General features: G+C 43.9%; 1 protein-coding gene across 1 annotated transcript in view; it reads right to left on the bottom strand.

Moving 5' to 3' along the window:
- Positions 1-18849, bottom strand: part of LOC125450875 (mucin-2-like) — a 58700-nt gene extending 39851 nt beyond the window's left edge. Inside the window, exons 1-2 of the mRNA XM_059645050.1 lie at positions 18827-18849; positions 9557-9720 (exon numbers count right to left, since the gene is read on the bottom strand). Of these exons, the coding sequence (XP_059501033.1) occupies positions 9557-9720; positions 18827-18845 (183 nt within the window). The 5' untranslated portion in view covers positions 18846-18849. The remainder of the gene's footprint in view (positions 1-9556; positions 9721-18826) is intronic.
- Between the last annotated feature and the right edge of the window lie 2019 nt (positions 18850-20868).

The following is a 20868-nucleotide window of genomic DNA, read 5'->3' as shown; positions in this document are numbered from 1 at the left end:
ACAGGGCTGCAGGGACGATGAGGCAACTGACCCATGGCACCAAGGTCCAGGAGGCCATTCAAGAGGGGGGAGCAAGAAGACAGATTGTAGTTGTTGGGGATTCCATCATCGGGGGATAGACAGTATCATCTGTGAGCAGGCTGAAGAATCCCAGATGGTGCGTTGCCTGCCCAGTGCCAGGGTGCGAGACATCTCTGACCGGCTTGAGGGGATACCAGAGAGGGAGGGGGACGATCCAGTTGTTGTGGTCCACGTAGGTACCAACAAAATAGGCAGGACGAGGGAAGAAGACCTGTTTTGGGGTTATGAAAAGCTACGAGCAAAATTAAAAAACAGGTCTTCAAGGGTCATAATCTCTGAATTGCTGCCCGAGCTATGTGCAAATTGGCATAGAACATAGAACATTACAGCGCAGTACAGGCCCTTCGGCCCTCAATGTTGCACCAACCTGTCATACCAATCTCAAGCCCATCTAACCTACACTATTCCATTATCATCCATATGTTTATCCAATGACCATTTAAATGCCCTAAAACTACTGTTGCAGACAGGGCATTCCACGCCCTTACTACCCTCTGAGTAAAGAGCTTACCTCTGACATCTGTCCTATATCTATCACCCCTCAATTTAAAGCTATGTCCCCTGTGCGAGCCATCTCCATCCGAGGAAAAAGGCTCCCACTGTCCACCCTATCTAACCCTCTGATCATCTTGTGTGTCTCTATTAAGTCACCTCTTAACCTTCTTCTCTCTAACGAAAACAGTCTCAAGTCCCTCAGCCTTTCCTCATAAGACATTCCCTCCATACCAGGCAACATCCTAGTAAATCTCCTCTGCACCTTTTCCAAAGCTTCCACATCCTTCTTATAATGCGGCGACCAGAACTGTACGCAATACTCCAAGTGTGGCCGCACCAGAGTTTTGTACAGCTGCAACATGACCTCATGGCTCTGAAACTCAATCCCTCTACCAATAAAACCTAACACACCGTAAGCCTTCTTAATAACCCTATCAACCTGGGTGGTAACTTTCAGAGATCTATGCATATGGACAGCGAGATCCCTCTGCTCATTCACACGACCTAGAATCTTACCATTAGCCCAGTACTCTGTATTCCTGTTACTCCTTCCAAAGTGAATCACTTCATACTTTTCCGCATTAAAATCTATTTGCCACCTCTCAGCCCATCTCTGCAGCTTATCTATGTCTCTCTGTAGCCTGCAACATCCTTCCGCACCATCCACAACTCTACCGACTTTAGTGTCATCTGCAAATTTACTAACCCATTCTTCTACGCCCTCATTTATAAAAATGTCAAACAGCACTGGCCCCAAAACAGATCCTTGTGGTACACCACTAGTAACTGAACTCCAGGGTGAACATTTCCCATTAACTGCCACCCTCTGTCATCTTACAGCTGGCCAGTTTCTGATCCAAACTGCTAACCTACCCTCAATCCCATGCCTCTGTATTTTCTGCAATAGCCTACTGTGGGGAGCGTTCTTAAATGCTACATTGAAATCCATATACACCTCTTCAACCGCTTTACCCTCATCTACCTGTTTGGTCACTTTGTCAAAGAACTCAATAAGGTTTGTGAGGCACGACCTACCCTTCTCAAAACCGTGTTGACTATCCCTGATCAAATTATTCCTTTCTAGATGATTATAAATCCTATCTCTTATAACCCTCTCCAACACTTTACCCAAAACCGAAGTAAGGCTCACTGGTCTATAATTACCAGGGTTATCTCTACTCCCCTTCTAGAACAAGGGAACAACATTTGCCATCCTCCAGTCATCTGGCACTATTCCTGAACATAATGATGACATAAAGATCAAAGCCAAAAGCTCTGCAATCTCCTCCTTAGCTTCCCAGAGAATCCTAGGATACATCCCATCTGGCCCAGGGGACTTAACTATTTTCACCCTTTCCAGAATTGCTAACACCTCCTCCTTGTGAACCTCAACCCCACCTAGTCTAATAGCCTATATCACAGTATTCTCCTCAACAACACTGTCGTTTTCCTGTGTGAATACTGATGAAAAATATTCATTTAGCGCTTCCCCTATCTCTTCAGACTCCACACACAATTTCCCACTACTGTCCTTGACTGGCCCTAATCTTACTCTAGTCATTCTTTTACTCCTGACATACCAATAGAAAGCTTTCGGGTTTTCCTCAATCCTACCTGCCAAAGACTTCTCATGTCCCCTCCAGGCTCTTCTTAACCTTCTCTTTAGATCCTTCCTGGCTAACTCTCAAGCGCTGAGCCTTCATACCTCATCTTTACACAAGACTCCCCCTTCCTCTTGACAGGAGATTCAACTTGTTTAGTAAACCACAGCTCCCGCGCTCGACCACTTCCTCCCAGCCTGACAGGTACATACTTATCAAGGATGCAGTAGCTGTTCCTTGAACAAGCTCCACATTTCTAATGTGCCCATCCCCTGCAGTTTCCTTCCCCATCCTATGCATCCTAAATCTTGCCTAATCTCATTGGAATTGTCTTTCCCACAGCTGTAACTCTTGCCCAGTGGGATACACCTATCCCTTTCCGTGGCTAACGTAAATTTAACCAAACTGTGGTTACTATCACCAAAGTGCACACCTACCTCCAAATCTAACACCTAGCCGGGCTTATTACCCAGTACCAAATCTCATGTGGCCTCGTCCCTTGTTGGCCTGTCTACATACTGTGTCAGGAAACCCTCCTGTACACACTGGACAAAAATGGACTCATCTAATGTACTCGACCTATAGCGTTTCCAGTCAATATTTGGAAAGTTAAAGTCCCCAATAACAACTACCCTGTTACCATTGCTCCTATCCAGAATCATCTTGGCAATCCTTTCCTCTACATCTCTGGAACTATCCGGAGGCCTATAGAAAACTCCCAACGGGGTGACCTCTCCTTTCCTGTTTCTAACCTCAGCCCATACTACCTCAGTTGACGAGTCCCCAAACATCCTTTCTGCAACTGTAATGCTGTCCTTGACCAATAATGCCACACCTCCCCCACTTTTACCATCTTCTCTGTTCTTACTGAAACATCTAAATCCCGGAACCTGCAACAACCATTCCTGTCCCTGCTCTATCCATGTCTCCGAAATGGCCATAACATCGAAGTCCCTGGTACTAACCCATGCTGCAAGTTCACCCACCTTATTCCGGATGCTCCTGGCATTGAAGTAGACACACTTCAATCCAACTTCCTGCCTGCCAGTACACTCCTGTGATCTTGAAACCTTATTTATGACTTCACTACTATTAACCTCCTGTACACTGGAGCTACAATTCATGCACAGGGAGATGAGGATCAGGGAAGTAAACGCGTGGCTAAAAGTGTGGTGTGGGAAAGAGGGTTTCCTTTTCATGGGGCACTGGCATCAGTTCCGGGACAGGAGGGATCTATACTGTTGGGATGAACTCCACCTGAACAGGGCCAGGTCCAGCGTTCTGGCAAAAAGGGTAAATAGGGTGGTAAATAGGACTTTAAACTAGTAAGTAGGGGGGAAGGGAGAAGTGAGTGTAGATGGAGTATAACAATTAATGTAAGGCAAAGCAGCAGGTTAGCAGGTGATGAGGAAGCTTCAACTCCATTGAAAATCAGGAAAGAAGTTTAAGGGAAGGAGGACTCAAGAGCTGTTAGTAATGGGAGGTGATAGGACCCGAAAGGAAAGTGCAAAAACTGGTATCAGCGCACTTTATCTGAATGCTCGGAGTAATCGAAACAAGGTGCATGAGTTGCTGGTGTGAATCATGGCAAATGGGTATGATTTAGTGACCATTACAGCGACATGGTTATAGGATGCTCATGACTGGGAGTTAAATATCCAGGCGTATCAAACTGTTCGGAAGGACAGACAGGAAGGTAAGGGAGGTGGTGTCACACTTTTTTAAAGATGATATCAGGGCTGTAGTGAGAGATGATACAGGTTCTACTGAACAAAACATTGAATCCATTTGGGTGGAAATTAGGAATAGCAGACAGAAGCCACCAATAGGTGGGTCTAGAGGCTACCAAATAATGACATCATGGTGGGGCGAGCAATAAACATAGAAATAGCTAATGCATGTAAAACTGGTACAGCAATTATCATGTGGGATTTTAATCTACATATCAATTGGTCAAACCAGGTCGGTCATGGCAGCCTTGAGGAGGGGTTCATAGAATGCATCAGTGATAGTTTCCTTGAACAATATGTAATGGAACCTAAGAGGGAGCAAGCTATCGGAGATCGAGTCTTGTGTAATGAGACAGGAATAATTCATGATCTCACAGTTAGGGATCCCCTTGGAGGGAGTGATCACAGTGTGGTCGAATTTAAAATATAGGTGGAACGTGAGAAGTTTAAGTCCAGTACCTATGTCCTGTGCTTAAACAAAGGAGACTATGAAGGAATGAGCGAGGAGTTAGCTAAGGTAGAATGGGAGCAGAAACAATTTTTCACAGTGCTCAGCAGAAGTATATTCCAGTGATAAGGAAGAACTGTAGGAAAAGAGAGAGCCAGCATGGATGTCTAAGGAAATAAAGGAAAGTATCAGATTGAAAAAAAACACATACATAAAAAGCAAAGAATGTTGGGAAACTAGTAGGCTGGGAAATCTTTAAAGGCCAACAGAAAGCCACAAAAAGTTACAAAGAAAAGTAAGATAGGATGTGAGTTTGCTCGCTGAACTGGAAGGTTACTTTTCAGACGTTTCGTCACCATTCTAGATAACATCATCAGTGAGCCTCCGACGAAGCGCTGGTGTTATGACCTGCTTTCTATTTATCTGTTTAGGCTTCCTTGCGTTGGTGATGTCATTTCCTGCATTGGTGATGTCATTTCCTGTTCTTTTTCTCAGAGGATGGTAGATGGGCTCCAAGTCAATGTGTTTGTTGATGGAGTTCCGGTTGGAATGCCATGCTTCTAGGAATTCTCGTGCGTGTCTCTGTTTGGCTTGTCCTAGGATGGATGTGTTGTCCCAATCAAAGTGGTGTCCTTCCTCATCTGTATGTAAGGATACTAGTGACAGTGGGTCATGTTGTTTTGTGGCTAGTTGATGTTCATGTATCCTGGTGGCTAGCTTTCTGCCAGTTTGTCCAATGTAGTGTTTGTCACAGTTCTTGCAAGGTATTTTGTAGATGACATTCGTTTTGCTTGTTGTCTGTATAGGGTCTTTTAAGTTCATTAGCTTCTGTTTTAGTGTGTTGGTGGGTTTGTGGGCTACCCTGATGCCAAGAGGTCCGGGTAGTCTGGCAGTCATTTCGGAAATGTCTTTGATGTAAGGGAGACAGGTGGCAATAGACCCGACCCCACAACTAGAGAACTGAATCACAGCCTTACTCAAAAAACTTCAAAAATCTGGAGAATTAAACAAGAGAGACTTCCAAAAAATGAAACCAGATGGATCCAACACACCACGCTTCTACGGACTACCAAAAATTCACAAACCAGGAGCCCCCCTCAGACCCATAGTGTCGCTACCTGGAACACCAACCTACAGTTTAGCCAAGGAACTACACCAAAGACTAAAACACCTAGTAGAAGACTCCCGCTACTCCATTCGCTCCACCCAAGAATTCCTGAACACCATCAAAGACACCAAGATCGAAGAGGATGAAATGATGGTCTCCTCTGATGTAACAGCCCTGTTCACATCCATCAACATCAACCTGGCCAAAGAAACACTGACTACACTATTAGAAGAACCAAAGACACATACACCAGGCACCACCAACCTCATCAGCAAGGACAACATCATCAAGCTAGTGGACCTGTGCCTTACCACCCACTTCACTTTCAATAACAAAACCTACAGACAAACCAACGGTACGCCCATGGGATCTCCGATATCAGGGTTCTTAGCAGAGGCAGTAATGCAGAGACTCGAACAGCTCTGCCAATCATCCAACCCAAACTTTGGGTCCGCTATGTGGATGACACCTTTGTCATCACTAAACAAAACAAATTAGAGGAAACATTCAAGACCATCAATAACACCCTTACTGGCAAAACATTCACAAAAGAGGAGGAAAACAACAGCAAACTGCCATTCCTAGATGTCACAGTAGAGCGAACAGTCAATGGGGAACTTCAAACCAGCGTCTACAGGAAAACAACACATACGGACCAAATATTGATCTACAGGAGCAGCCATCCCAACACCCACAAACGAAGCTGCATTAGAACATTATTCCAATGAGCCACCACACACTGCAGCACAGAGGAACTACGCAGAGCAGAAGAAAATCACCTATACAGCGTATTCAAAAAGACCGGTACCCTATGAACACAGTCCGCCGATTCCTCAGCAACAAATCAAAACAAACAGACAAAACGGGCCCAGAAACCATAACCACTCTCCCCTACATCAAAGACGTTTCCGAAATGACTGTCAGACTACTCAGACCTCTTGGCATCAGGGTAGCCCACAAACCCACCAACACACTAAAACAGCAGCTAATCAACTTAAAACACCCTATACAGACATCAATTAAAACGAACGTCATCTACAAAATACCTTGCAAGAACTGTGACAAACACTACATTGGACAAACTGGCAGAAAGCTAGCCACCAGGATACATGAACATCAACTAGCCACAAAACGACATGACCCACTATCACTCGTATCCTTACATACAGATGAGGAAGGACACCACTTTGATTGGGACAACACATCCATCCTAGGACAAGCCAAACAGAGACATGCACGAGAATTCCTAGAAGCTTGGCATTCCAACCGGAACTCCATCAACAAACACATTGATTTGGAGCCCATCTACCATCCTCTGAGAAAAAGAACAGGAAATGACATCACCAACGCAGGAAATGACATCACCAACCCAAGGAAGCCAAAACAGATAAATAGAAAGCAGGACATAACACCAGCGCTTCACCGGAGGCTCACTGATGATGTTACCTGGAATGGTGACGAAACATCTGAAAAGTAACCTTCCAGTTCAGCGAGCAAAAGCACATCCAGAAACTCAAGCTGAGCTACAAATCTTCTCAAAACTCGCTAAAAGTAAGATAGATTATGAGAGTAAACAAGCTCAGAATATAAAAGCAGGCAGCAAAAGTTTCTATAAATATGTAAATTGTAAAACAGTGGTGAAGATAAACATTGATCCTTTAGAAGATGAGAGGGCCAATTTAATAACTGGGAATGAGGAAATAGCTGAGACATTAAACAGTTATTTTGTGTTGGTCTTCACTGTGAAAGATACAAATAACATGCTGAAAACTGATGGCAAGAAGGTTATAGCAGGTGAGGGCCAAGAAACTATCATTATCACTCAGGAGGCAGTACTGGGCAAGCTAATGGGATGAACGGTAGACAAGTCCCCTGACCGTGATGAAATGCATCGCAGGGTACTAAAAGAGATAATGGAGAAAATACCAAATGCACTAGTAATTATTTACCAAAATTCACTGGACTCTGGGGTGGCTCCCGCAGATTGGAAAACAGCCAATGTGACGCCACTGTTTAAAAAAGGACGTAGACTAAAAGCAGGTAACTATTGGCCAGTGAGCTTAGGTTTGGTAGTGGGGAAAATGCTTGGGTCTATCACTAATGAAGAAATAGCAAGACATCTGGATATAAATTGTCCCATTGGGAACATCCAGCATGGGTTCATGAAGGGTAGGCCATGTTTACCTAATTTGGTGGAATTCTTTAAGGACATTACTTGCATGGTGGACAATGGGGAACCTGTGGATGTGGTGTATCTGGATTTCCAGAAGGTATTTGACAAGGTGCCACACCAAAGGCTGCTACATAAGGTAAAGTTGCACGGTATTACAGGTAATGTATTGGCATGGATAGAGGATTGGTTGACCAGTAGAAAGCAAAGAGTAGAGGTAAAGAGGTGTTTTTCTGGTTGACGGTTAGTGGCTTGTGGTGTGCCTCAGGATCAGTGTTGGGACCACTATTGTTTACAATTTACATCGATGATTTGGAGTTGGGGACTAAGTGTGGTGTGTCAAAATTTGCAGATGACACTAAGGTGAGTAGTAGAGCAAAGTGTGCAGAAGACACTGAAAGTCTGCAGAGGAATATAGATAGCCTAAGTGAGTGGGAAAAGGTCTGGAGATGGAGTACAAGGTTGGTAAGTGTGAGGCCATCCATTTTGGTGGGAATAACAACAAAATGGACTATGTTTCAAATGGTAAAAAATTGTAGCACACTGCTGTGCAGAGGGACTTGGGTGTCCTTGTGCATGAATCGCTGAAGGTGGGATTGCAGGTGTAGCAGGTAATTTAAAAAGGCAAATGGAATTTTGTCTGCCATTGCTCGAGGGATGGAGTTTAAAAACAGGGAGGCTGTGCTGCAGCTGTATCGGGTCCTGGTGAGGCCACACCTGGAGTACTGTGTGCAGTTTTGGGCTCCTCGCTTGAGAAGGGATAGACTAGCACTGGAGGGGATGCAGAGGAGATTCACTCGGTTGATTCCAGCATTGGGAGGGTTGGATTACGAGGAGAGACTGAGTAGGCTGGGATCATACTCATTGGAATTCTGCAGAATGAGGGGAGATCTTAAAGAAACATATAAGGTTATGAAGCGAATAGATAAAGTGGAGGCATTGAGGCTGTTTCCATTAGCAGGTGAAACTAAGACTAGAGGGCATCACCTCAAAATAAAGGGCAGCAGATGTAGGACTGAGGTCAGGAGGAACTTCTTCACCCAAAGGGTTATGAATCTGTGGAATTCCCTGCCCAGTGAAGCGGTTGAACCTACCTCACTGAATGTTTTTAAGGCAAGGCTGGATAAATTTTTGACCAGTAAAGGAATTAAGGGCTCTGGTGAGTGGGCGGGTAAGTGAAACTGAGTCTCAAAAACTTTAGCCATGATCCTATTCAATGGTGGGGAAGGCTCGAGGGGCCGGATGGCCTCCTCCTGCTCCTAGTTCTTGTGTTCTTGTGAGTCAGGTGTACAAAATTGTGAGGGGCAGAGATAGAGCAGACAGGAGGAATCTGTTCACCTTAGCAAAAAGTTAAAAAAGCCATGAGCCTTAGATTCGAATTAAGCGGCAGAAGGATTAGAGGGGATGCAAGGAAAGATGTTTTTTATGCAGAGGCTTGTGGCGCAATTCACTGCCTGAGTTGTTAGTGGAGGCAGAGATGTTAGTGTTTCAAAAGGTGCCTGGATCTGTACCTTAAGTGCTTCAAGCTGCAGCAATATGAGTCGCGTGCAGGAAGGTGGGATTAAAAAGGACATCTGGGTGGCTTTGGGTTGGCAGGAGCATGATGGGCCAAATGGTCCCCTTCTGTGCTGTATCATTTCTATGGCTCTAACTTAAGCTGTCAGCGAGTGAGATCCACTGAACTCCTTGTGCTCTCATCGGACTCTCTTGTAAAGGCACAAACGGAGCAGAGAGTGAGGCTGTTTTCTGAGATTTTTCCTGACATCCAACCCACGTACAGCCCGATTAGGATTTTGCTGTCTAATGTTCTCAGGTTGTAGGAAAAAGCACCAAGATTTAACAAAATACTTTCAAGTTTTCAAATAATTCTGTTTCTTTGGTGTGTTAACAAGCATAAGTATTGCATAAAAATCAGAAGACTACCGTGCTGCAAGTTGTCACACAGGTCTTTGTAGATGTTGTTAGTTTAGGTGATCCACCACCAGAGGCCTTACGGGTGCAAGTGTATGTCTTACAGGTGTTGCCTTGCTTCTGGTGAACCTTTTCGCCTGGGCGTAGGGAAGTGTTTTTGAAGGAACATGTGCGAGCTGCAAGAAGAGAAACCGGCTTCAATGTTCTGCTTAATGCGCCAGTAATATGGTATGAGAGATTTCTCAATGCAGTAAATCTGTGCACTGCACATTCACAGCAGAATTCTGGGTTTGAATTCAAGATATTATCAGGGAATTTTTCAGTTTGTGCTCATAAAAAAATGAGACAATCATGGGCGATGTTAGTCTACATACTGACTGGATACAGTAGATAGGCAAACGCCAAATAGGTGAGCTTTTCAGAGAAAGTAGAGTCTTGGAATCATTGAGATACAGCATGGAAACAGGCCCTTCAGCCAAAGTCGTCTATGCTGACCAGATTTCCCAAACTGAACTAGTCTCATTTGCCAGCATTTGGCCCATATCTCTCTGAACCTTTCCTATTCACTTACCTGCCCAAATGTCTTTGAAATCATTGTAACTGTACCAGCCTCCACCACTTCCTCTGGCAGCTTGCTCCATACATGCACCACCTGCTGCGTGAACAAGTTGCCCCTCAGGTCCCTTTTAAATCTTGCCCTTCTCTCCTTAAACCTATGCCCCAGGGAAAAGACCTGGGCCATTCACCTTATTTATGCCTCGAATGATTTTATAAATCTCCTTAAAATCACCCCTCAGCCTCCTATGCTCGAGGCAAAAAAGTCCCAGCCTATCCAGCCTTTTCTTATAACTCAAATGTATTCCCAAAATTATGCCTTTTTCACCGCCTTGTCTACCTGTGACACCAAGGAATTCAAGGAATTATACACCTTCACCCCTGGATCTCTCTGTTCGACAACACTTCACCATTAGCTGTGTAAGTGCTGCCCTGTTTTCGCCAACTCGGAAGTAGATTCGCCAACTTTAGGTACATTTAAGTCGTCATTGGATAAGCATATGGACGTACATGGAATGGTGTAGGTTAGATGGGCTTGAGATCGGTATGACAGGTCGGCACAACATCGAGGGCCGAAGGGCCTGTACTGTGCTGTAATGTTCTATGTTCTATGTTCTATGCTGTATTTATCTGACTATATCTGTTATTCCTTGGCTCACTGGTCCAGTTGATCAAGATAAATAGTAGATTCAGGATAATCTCTCAGAACAGTGCTGGTGTAGGAGGGAGGGCTTCAGATATGTAGATAATTGGGATGCCTTCTGGGGAAGGTGGGAACTGTACAAGAAGGACGGGTTGCATCTGAACTGGAAGGGGACCAATGTTCTGGGTGGAAGGTTTGCTCGAGTAGTTCGGGAAGGTTTAAACTAGTATGGCAGGGGGGTGGGAACCTGAGCTGTATACCGGAGGTGAGAGTTGATGCGGGTGAGGCAGTAGCAAGAGGTAGACCAGCTAGTGGGAAGGATTTTCCTGGGAAGGAACCAAGGGATCGGTTAAAGTGTGTTTGCTTTAATGCAAGGAGTATCAGGAATAAAAGTGATGAACTTAGAGCATGGATCAGTACCTGGTGCTATGATGTTGTGGCCATAACAGAGACATGGGTTTCTCAGGGGCAGGAATGGTTGCTGGATGTTCCAGGGTTTAGAACATTTAAAAAGAATAGGGAGGGGGGAAAAAGAGGAGGGGGTGTAGCACTACTAATCAGAGAGGGTATCACAGCTACAGAAGCTTCCTTTGTCGAGGAAGATCTGCCTACTGAGTCAGTGTGGGTGGAAATTAGGAACAGCAAGGGAGTAGTCACCTCGTTAGGGGTTTACTACAGGCCCCCCAATAGCAGCAGGGAGATTGAAGAAAGCATAGGTCGGCAGATTTTGGAAAAGTGTGGACGTAGTAGGGTTGTTGTAATGGGTGACTTTAATTTTCCTAATATTGATTGGAACCTCCTTCGAGCAGAAGATTTGAATGGGGCTGTTTTTGTAAGGTGTGTTCAGGAGGGTTTCCTAACACAGTACGTTGACAGGCCGACGAGGGGAGAGGCCATTCTAGACTTGGTGCTCGGAAATGAGCCGGGGCAGGTATCAGATCTTGTGGTGGGAGAGCATTTTGGTGATAGTGACCATAACTGCCTCACATTCTACATAGCTATGGAGAAGGAGAGGATTAGGCAAAATGGGAGGATATTTAATTGGGGAAGAGGAAACTATGACGCGATTAGACATGAGTTAGGAAGCATGGACTGGGAGCAATTGTTCCATGGTAAGGGAACTATAGACATGTGGAGACTGTTTAAGGAACAGTTGTTGCGAGTGATGAGTAAATATGTCCCTCTGAGACAGGCAAGAAGGGGTAAGATAAAGGAACCTTGGATGACGAGAGCGGTGGAGCTTCTAGTGAAAAGGAAGAAGGTAGCTTACATAAGGTGGAGGAAGCTAGGGTCAAGTTCAGCTAGAGAGGATTACACGCAGGCAAGGAAGGAGCTCAAAAATGGTCTGAGGAGAGCCAGGAGGGGGCACGAGAAAGGCTTGGCAGAAGGAATCCGGGAAAACACAAAGGCATTTTACACTTACGTGAGGAATAAGAGAATGGTCAAAGAAAGAGTAGGGCCGATCAGGGATAGCATAGGGAACTTGTGTGTGGAGCCTGAGGAGGTAGGGGAAGCCCTAAATGAGTTTTTTGCTTCTGTCTTTACGAAAGAAACGAACTTTGTAGTGAATGAAACCTTTGAAGAACAGGTGTGCATGCTGGAATGGATAGAGATAGAGGAAGCTGATGTGCTGAAAATTTTGTCAAACATTAAGATTGACAAGTCGCCAGGCCCGGACCAGATTTGTCCTCGGCTGCTTTGGGAAGCGAGAAATGGAATTGCTTCACCACTTGCGAAGATCTTTGCATCCTCGCTCTCCACTGGAGTCGTACCTGAGGACTGGAGAGAGGCAAATGTAATTCCTCTCTTCAAGAAAGGAAATAGGGAAATCCCTGGCAATTACAGACCAGTAAGTCTCACGTCTGTTGTCTGCAAGGTGTTAGAAAGGATTCTGAGGGATAGGATTTATGACCATCTGGAAAAGCATGGCTTGATCAAATACAGTCAACACAGCTTTGTGAGGGGTAGGCCATGCCTCACAAACCTTATCAAGTTCTTTGAGGATGTGACTAGAAAAGTTGATGAGGGTCGAGCTGTGGATGTGGTGTATATGGACTTCAGTAAGGCATTTGATAAGGTTCCCCATGGTAGGCTCATTCAGAAGGTCAGGAGGAATGGGATACAGGGGAACTTAGCTGCTTGGATACAGAATTGGCTGGCCAACAGAAGACAGCGAGTGGTAGTAGAAGGAAAATATTCTGCCTGGAAGTCAGTGGTGAGTGGTGTTCCACAGGGCTCTGTCCTTGGGCCTCTACTGTTTGTAATTTTTATTAATGACTTGGATGAGGGGATTGAAGGATGGGTCAGCAAGTTTGCAGACGACACAAAGGTCGGAGGTGTCGTTGACAGTATAGAGGGCTGTTGTAGGCTGCAGCGGGACATTGACAGGATGCAGAGATGGGCTGAGAGGTGGCAGATGGAGTTCAACCTGGTTAAATGCGAGGTGATGCATTTTGGAAGGTCGAATTTGAAAGCTGAGTACAGGATTAAGGATAGGATTCTTGGCAGTGTGGAGGAACAGAGGGATCTTGGTGTGCAGATACATAGATCCCTTAAAATGGCCACCCAAGTGGACAGGGTTGTTAAGAAAGCATATGGTGTTTTGGCTTTCATTAACAGGGGGATTGAGTTTAAGAGTCGTGAGGTCCTGTTGCAGCTCTATAAAACTTTGGTTAGACCGCACTTGGAATACTGCGTCCAGTTCTGGTCGCCCTATTATAGGAAAGATGTGGATGCTTTGGAGAGAGTTCAGAGGAGGTTTACCAGGTTGCTGCCTGGACTGGAGGGCTTATCTTATGAAGAGAGGTTGACTGACCTCGGTTTCTTTTCATTGGAGAAAAGGAGGAGGAGAGAGGACCTAATTGAGGTATACAAGATAGTGAGAGGCATAGATAGAGTTGATGGCCAGAGACTATTTCCCAGGGCAGAAATGGCTAACACGCGGGGTCATAGTTTTAAGCTGGTTGGAGGAAAGTATAGAGGGGATGTCATAGGCGGGTTCTTTACACAGAGAGTTGTGAGAGCATGAAATGCGTTGCCAGCAGCAGTTGTGGAAGCAAGGTCATTGGGGTCATTTAAGAGACTGTTGGACATGCATATGGTCACAGAAATTTGAGGGTGCATACATGAGGATCAATGGTCGGCACAACATTGTGGGCTGAAGGGCCTGTTCTGTGCTGTACTGTTCTATGTGCTGTTCTATGTTCTAACATCATGTTCAATCACCAACCAGAGTGCCGGCTATACTCGACCTGGTTATTTAATAATCTCATTCTGAAGGCAACACCTCTCAATCCCAACTCCGTTCCAGGTAGCAATGACCATTTTATGATTGAATTTTATATTCAGTTTGGAGGAGAGGGAAGGTCCAAGATCATTTTAAAAATTTAAATATGGGGAATTATAATGGCGCGACAGCAAAGCAAGCTAAAGCGATTTGGAAAATTAGTTGGAAGAGTAGTTTAGTAGAGGTGCTGTGGTGAATATTTAATGGTATACTTAAGAAGGCAAAGGAGAGCCACTGGACATGATTTATTTGAATTTCCGACAGGAGACTGCGAAAAAGGCATGAGCGCATGGTGTAGGGGCAAGGTACTGGCACAGATAGAAGATTGGCATACTGACAGAAAGCAGAGAATAGGGATAGATGGGTCTTTTTCAGGATGGCAGTGTTAGGATCACAACTAATCATGTTATACATTACCAACCTGGATGATGGAACTGGGGGTATTGTTATTAAGTCTGCAGATGACACAAAAATAGGTTAGAGGGACAGGTAGTGTTGAGGAAGTGGGGAAGCTGCAGAAGGTCGTAGACAAAGAGTGGGCAGAGAAATGGCAGGTGAAATACAATGTGGGAAAATGCAAGGTTATGCATATTGGTAGGAAGAATAGAGGCATTGACTATTTTTTAAAAGGGGAAAAGCTTTGGAATTCTGAAACACAAAGGGGCTTGGAGGTCCAAGTTCAGGATTCTCTTATGGTTACATGCATGCCTAGTTGACATTTAGGAAGGCAAATGCAATGTTAGCATTCATATCAAGACGGTCAGTATACAATACAGGGATGCACTGCCGAGGCTGTTTAAGGATCTGGCCAGACCACATTTGAAATATTGTGAGTAGATTTGGGCCCTGTATCTAAGGAAGGGTGCGCTGACCTTGGATGGGGTTCAGAGGAAGTTTGTAAGAATGATCCCGGGGATGAAGGGCTTGTCATATGAGAACTCTGGGTCTGTACTTAATGGAGTTTAGACAGATGAGGGGGAATCTGATTGAAACTTACAGAATACTGAGAGGCCTTGACAGAATGAATGTGGAGAAGATGTTTCCACTAGTAGGAGAGGCTAAGACACGAAGACACAGCCTCAGAGTGAAGGGACAACTGAGAAGAGGAGGAATTTCTTCAGCCAGGGAATGGTTAATGGTTGGAGCACATTTTTACAATAGCTGTGGAGGCCATGTCATCACCATGTAAGGGGATCAGATTCCCTACAGTGTGGAAACAGGCCCTTTGGCCCAACAAGTCCATACCGCCCCTTGGAATATCCCATCCAGACCCCCACACACCCCTGAACACTACGGGCAATTTAACATGGCCAATCCACATAGCCTACACATCTTTGGACTGTGGGAGGAAACCGGAGGAAACCCACGCAGACACAGGGAGAATGTGCAAACTCCGCACAGACAGTCACCTGAGGTTGGAATTGAGCCCAGGTCCCTGGTGCTGTGAGGCTGCAGTGCTAAACACTGAGCCACTGTACCACTCTGAAGGGAGAAGGCAGAAAGGGGGTGGAGGGGTGTGGTGTAATGCAATAGGGGGAGATAGACATTTGGGCATACGAAGGGATGGGTAACATTAAACTACGATGAAAAGCTGATGAAGGGACCATTAATAGGCTAAAATAGTTTGACTTTGCTGAAAGAAGCCCATGTTATGAAGTAAGTGCACAAGAAGTAGGGGTGTTGTGGTAAGCAAAGGACATGGATGAAAATGTTCAGGCCTTAAAATTATTGAACTTGATATAGAGTTCAGGAGATTTTACAGAATTAAAAAGCTGCATAGAATTACCAAAAAAAAGAGCAAAATTAATAAAGAGTGATAGAGACGCTCAGACAGAAAACTAAAAACAGAAGGGATTTTATAAATATTTGAAGAAGAACTGAGTCAACAGAATGAATGTTGGTTCTATAGAAAGTGAGATTTAAGATGCTAAAATGGAAGATAGGCAAATGGTGGATGAATTGAAGAGACATTTTCATTGGTCTTCACTCTGAGAACATAAGTAATAACCTAGATGTAGCAATAAATCAGGAAATGGAGTAGAAGAAGGAACTCAGGGGAATTACAATAACCAGAGATGTGACAAGGGGTAAGTTGTTGGAGATGCAGGCTGTCAAGTGCTTGGGTCCTAATGGGCTTCATTCTAGGCTCTCAAAAGAAATGCCCACTGAGATAATTTTGATTGTTTTCACTTTCTAAAACTTCTTTGATTTGTGAATGTAACTCCTTTATTTAAAAAGGCAGAGAGATAGAAAGGAGGAATCTATTGACCAACTAGCTTTTCATCTATCATAGGAGAAATGCTAGAAACAATTGTTAAAGACATTACAGCATCACATTTGGGTCAGTGTAAGTTATCAAGCACAGTCAACATGGTTTTGTGAAAGGGAAATCATTGAGCAATATTTGAGAAATGTATTGGAATTCTTTGAAAAGTTAATGGATAAAAGGGAACCGACAGATGTACTCTGCTGATAAGGTGACTCATGAACATTCATTGTGGAAAATGAAATCTCATGGAGCATTGGACAGCATATTGGAATGAAGTTTGGCAGGTTAACAGGAAGCAGAAAGGAGGCAGAAATGAGATATTTCCAGGTTGCCAAGGCATCACAAATTAGTGTCACAGGGATCAATACTGGGACCTTACCTTCTATAAATAACTTAGGTGAAGTAGTGGAAGGTATTAGTCTGTTGATACGGAGCAATACAGAGGAAAATAAGTTGTGAAAAGGACATTAGAAGGCTATGATAAGTAGGTTAAGTATGTGGCAAATGGAGTATAATGTGGGAACACCTGAAGTTACCCTGAAGTTTAGCAGGAAGGATAAAAAGAAGTACATTCTGTAAACAGTGAGAAGAAGCAGAACCGTGTGAATTTCATTCTTAGCATACAGGTGGAATAGTGAACAAGGTTGTCCCACAGTACAACAGGACCTTGATCAGATGGGCTGATGGGCTGAAGAGTGGCAAATGGAGTTTAATTTGGACGAATGTGAGGTGTTGCATGTCGGTAAAGTTAATCAGGACAGGACTTATACACTTAACGGTCGTGTCCTGGACAGTGTTGCTGAAAGACACTTTGGGATGCAGGCTCATAGTTCCTTGAAAGTAGAGTCGCAGGTAGACAGAGTGATGAAGAGGGGTTTGGTGCTCGCCTTTACTGGTCAGTGTATTGAGTCTAGGCGTTGGGAGGGTCATGTTGCGGCTGTACAGGACGTTGGTTGAGGCCACTTTTGGAATACTGCATGCAATTCTGGTCTCTCTGCTGTAGGAAGGATGTTGTGAAACTTGAAAGGGTTCAGAAAAGATTTACAAGGATATTGTCAGGGTTGGAGAGTTGAACAATAGGAAGAAGCTGAGGCTATTTTCCCTGGAGCATAGGAGGCTGAGAGGTGACATTATAGAGGTTTATAAAATCATAACGGACATGGATACAGTGAATAGAAAAGGTCTTTGTCCTAGGCTAAGGCAGTCCAAAGCTAGACCCACAGTATCCTGATTCAGCATGGCTTGGGTTTAAGGTGAGAGGGAACAGATTTAAAATGGTCCTAAGGGGAAGCTTTTTCATGCAGAGGATGTTCATAGAATCCCTACAGTGTGGAAACAGGCTCTTTGGCCCAACAAATTCACAACAACTCTCAGAGCATCCCACCTATGCCCATTCCCCTATAACCCACGCATCCATGAACACTGGGCAATTTAGCATGGCCAATCCACCTAACCTATACATATTTAAACTGTACGAGGAAACTGGAGCACCCAGAGAAAACCCATGCAGACACAGGGAGAACGTGAAACCCCACGTCAACAGTCACCTGAGGGTGGAATTGAACCCAGGCCCCTGGTGCTGTGAGGTAGCAGTGCTAACCATTGAGACATCATGCTGGCCCTGCCTTACGTGTATGGAATAAGCTGCCAGAGGAAGTGGTGGAAGCTGATACAATTAGATCATTTTAAAGCATCAGGATGGGTATATTAATAGGAAAGGTTTAAAGGGGTATGGGCCAAATGTGGGCAAATGGGGCTAGATTAATTTAAGATATCTGGTCAGCATGGACAAGTTGGACTGAAGGGCCTGTTTCTGAGCTGTATATCCCTATAACTCTATGAATCTGATTTCTGTTTAGCCACAGTATCCTGATTCAACATGGCAATCTGTTCCTTTATCTCGACAACCTTAGTCACCACATTCCTCTGTATGCAAACATAGACAGTAAAGCTTTACTTTCTCCCTTGCTTTGAACCTACCAGCTTACTTATTATTTCCTATTTTCGTGTTATTGGACTCTCCCAGTGTTCTATGTTATTTCTTCTCTGACTGGTTGTAGAGTGAGATACACCCAGGTGACCTCTGCATCACCAGCCCGTACCTTTTTGACTACTGATGGTCATCTACTTCCTCTCTCCCAGCTCTGGGGTGACCACATCTGTAAAAGTACTATCTGGGTAGTTCTCAGCCTTGAGGAAACACTGTAGCTGCTGTTAAACTCTTAAAGGTGACTTCAAGCTACTGCAATGAGTGACACTGTCCGTACAATGATTATCCAAGTTATACAAGCAGTAACCTGTTCACAATTAGCATAGGCTGTGCATATGAGAGTCTGGAGGAGCTCTCAGTTACGATCAGGTAATAATTCTCACCACTGCTAATAAAGCTTAGTGCTGTTCTTAAACTTTACTACTGTGAATCAGTGAGTACATTCGTTTACTACTGCGCAACCCAATTTAACTCCTTAATTTTCTAGCTCCCAATTTACACCAATGCCAAGTTTCAACAGGAAAGAAAAGAATATTTACCAGCACGTTGATGTGGCATCACTGTCAATCGATCAACATTGCAGAATCTCCTTCCAAACAGCACGCTGGGTTTACCTGTATTAAAAGGATTTCAGAGTTTCAAGAAGGCAGCTCACCACCACCAAGGAAAATTAGGCATGGGCAACAAATTTTGGCCTTGCTTGCGATGCTCACATCTTGTGAAAGGAAAGAAATGCATCATCTTCACAGTCACATAGAGCTTGAGTTTAGGTCTCATCTTACAGCCAGGCAAACATGGGCAAGACATTAGAATGATGCAAATAAATAATATTTGTTTGGTGCTTAAATCACACAGAGAATAGTGTCTAACATTGTACAACTCACTGATGTAGAATGCTTTCGTTCAATACACACTTTTACTCTCATTTTCTTCTGGCACATTGATATGATACAACCTGTTGAATAAGGTGGAAGCATGGCAGGCTGTTTAGGTCCCTTCTTGGACAGCTGGGCTACGCTTCATTAACCTGTCAAACTGTCCACTTCTACCCACACAGGGGTTATATGATCATCAAAGATAAAACTGGTTATAAGTTACTGAATGGGTGGAGAGGGCAACCAGACAGACGTGGAAGCACTTTAAAGCCCCACTTCCATGTCCTTTCTGCCTTTTCCCCCCTTAAGGTTGCATAAAAGAGAGCAGGAGAGTCCTTATGCTGGAAATCATGCAGTGCTGCACAACCAAGACTAGTATTTAATTAATATGATTTATGGTAGCATTCAGAGCACTCATGATAAGTAAAAGCACTAATTCACGCATTTGATTGACACATTTGATGCATTGTGTATGTGACCATTCTTTCAGAAGTAATTCTCTCATTCTTGATCAGGCACACCAAATCTGGCCTCAGCATGATGCCAACATCATCAAATATCACATCCTCTGTCCTGCAGGGGAATGATGTAATTGATATTTCTCATTATCAGCAATTGAGAATGAATTATAACCACTTATCTTTACCAATAAGAGAAATAAAGATCCCATCTATTTTTAATGCACTGAGCTACTTTACATAATGCTTTGTACAAAATGTAACACTAGTAGGATCTCTCTGTTTCACTGACTCCAATGTAGGACTTATACACCAATTAACATTTTGAATGACGACATAGTTACATGAAAAAAAAAGTGAATACTTACGACAGGTTGTAACAGTGCAACAGGAATCAACATTTGGTAAGTGAATGAGGATTTCAGGTTTCTTGCATTTTGGAGGAAAGGGACATTTTGATTTATCACAGGAAAGCTAAAAAGAGGGAACAATAAAGAATATTTGAACACCAAGCATTCCAAGGAAAGGTGGAATAAACATCGGAATGAAAAGATGATATTGTGAGATCTTGTTGTCAACTGTTTATAGTTTTAAAATCAAGTATTGGTTCATTTTAACTTTCAAACACTATGAAATAGAGTAGGTAATTCAGCTATGCAAGCCTGCTCTGCTATTTAATAAGAAAACAACTTCTGTTTGTGTTATGAATTCTACATTCCCCTCTACCCCGAGCATCTTTGACTTACCAGCCTGTCAAGAATCTATCAACATCATATTTAAAAGGTTTCAATAACCTCGACTCAACCACCTTCTGAAGCTGAGAGTTTGAAAATTGCACATTCCTTTGAGAAAAAAATCTTTTATTCCTTGATATTAAAGGAAAACCCACTTTTAACTCATTTGGCAATTTTATTGCCTTAGAACATAGAACATAGAACATTACAGCACAGTACAGGCCCTTCGGCCCTCGATGTTGTGCCGACCTGTCATACCGATCTGAAGCCCATCTAACCTACACTATTCCATGTACGTCCATATGCTTATCCAATGACGACTTAAATGTACCTAAAGTTGGCAAATCTACTACCGTTGCAGGCAAAGCGTTCCATTCCCTTACTACTCTCTGAGTAAAGAAACTACCCCTGGCATCTGTCCTATATCTTTCTTCCCTCAATGTAAAGCTATGCCCCCTCGTGCTTGCCATCACCATCCTAGGAAAAAGGCTCTCCCTATCCATCCTATCTAACC

The sequence above is a fragment of the Stegostoma tigrinum genome, chromosome 3, assembly GCF_030684315.1.
Source record: "Stegostoma tigrinum isolate sSteTig4 chromosome 3, sSteTig4.hap1, whole genome shotgun sequence".
Taxonomy (NCBI): domain Eukaryota; kingdom Metazoa; phylum Chordata; class Chondrichthyes; order Orectolobiformes; family Stegostomatidae; genus Stegostoma; species Stegostoma tigrinum.
Note: the sequence above shows the minus strand (reverse complement) of the source record. Positions and strands in the feature narration are given on the sequence as shown.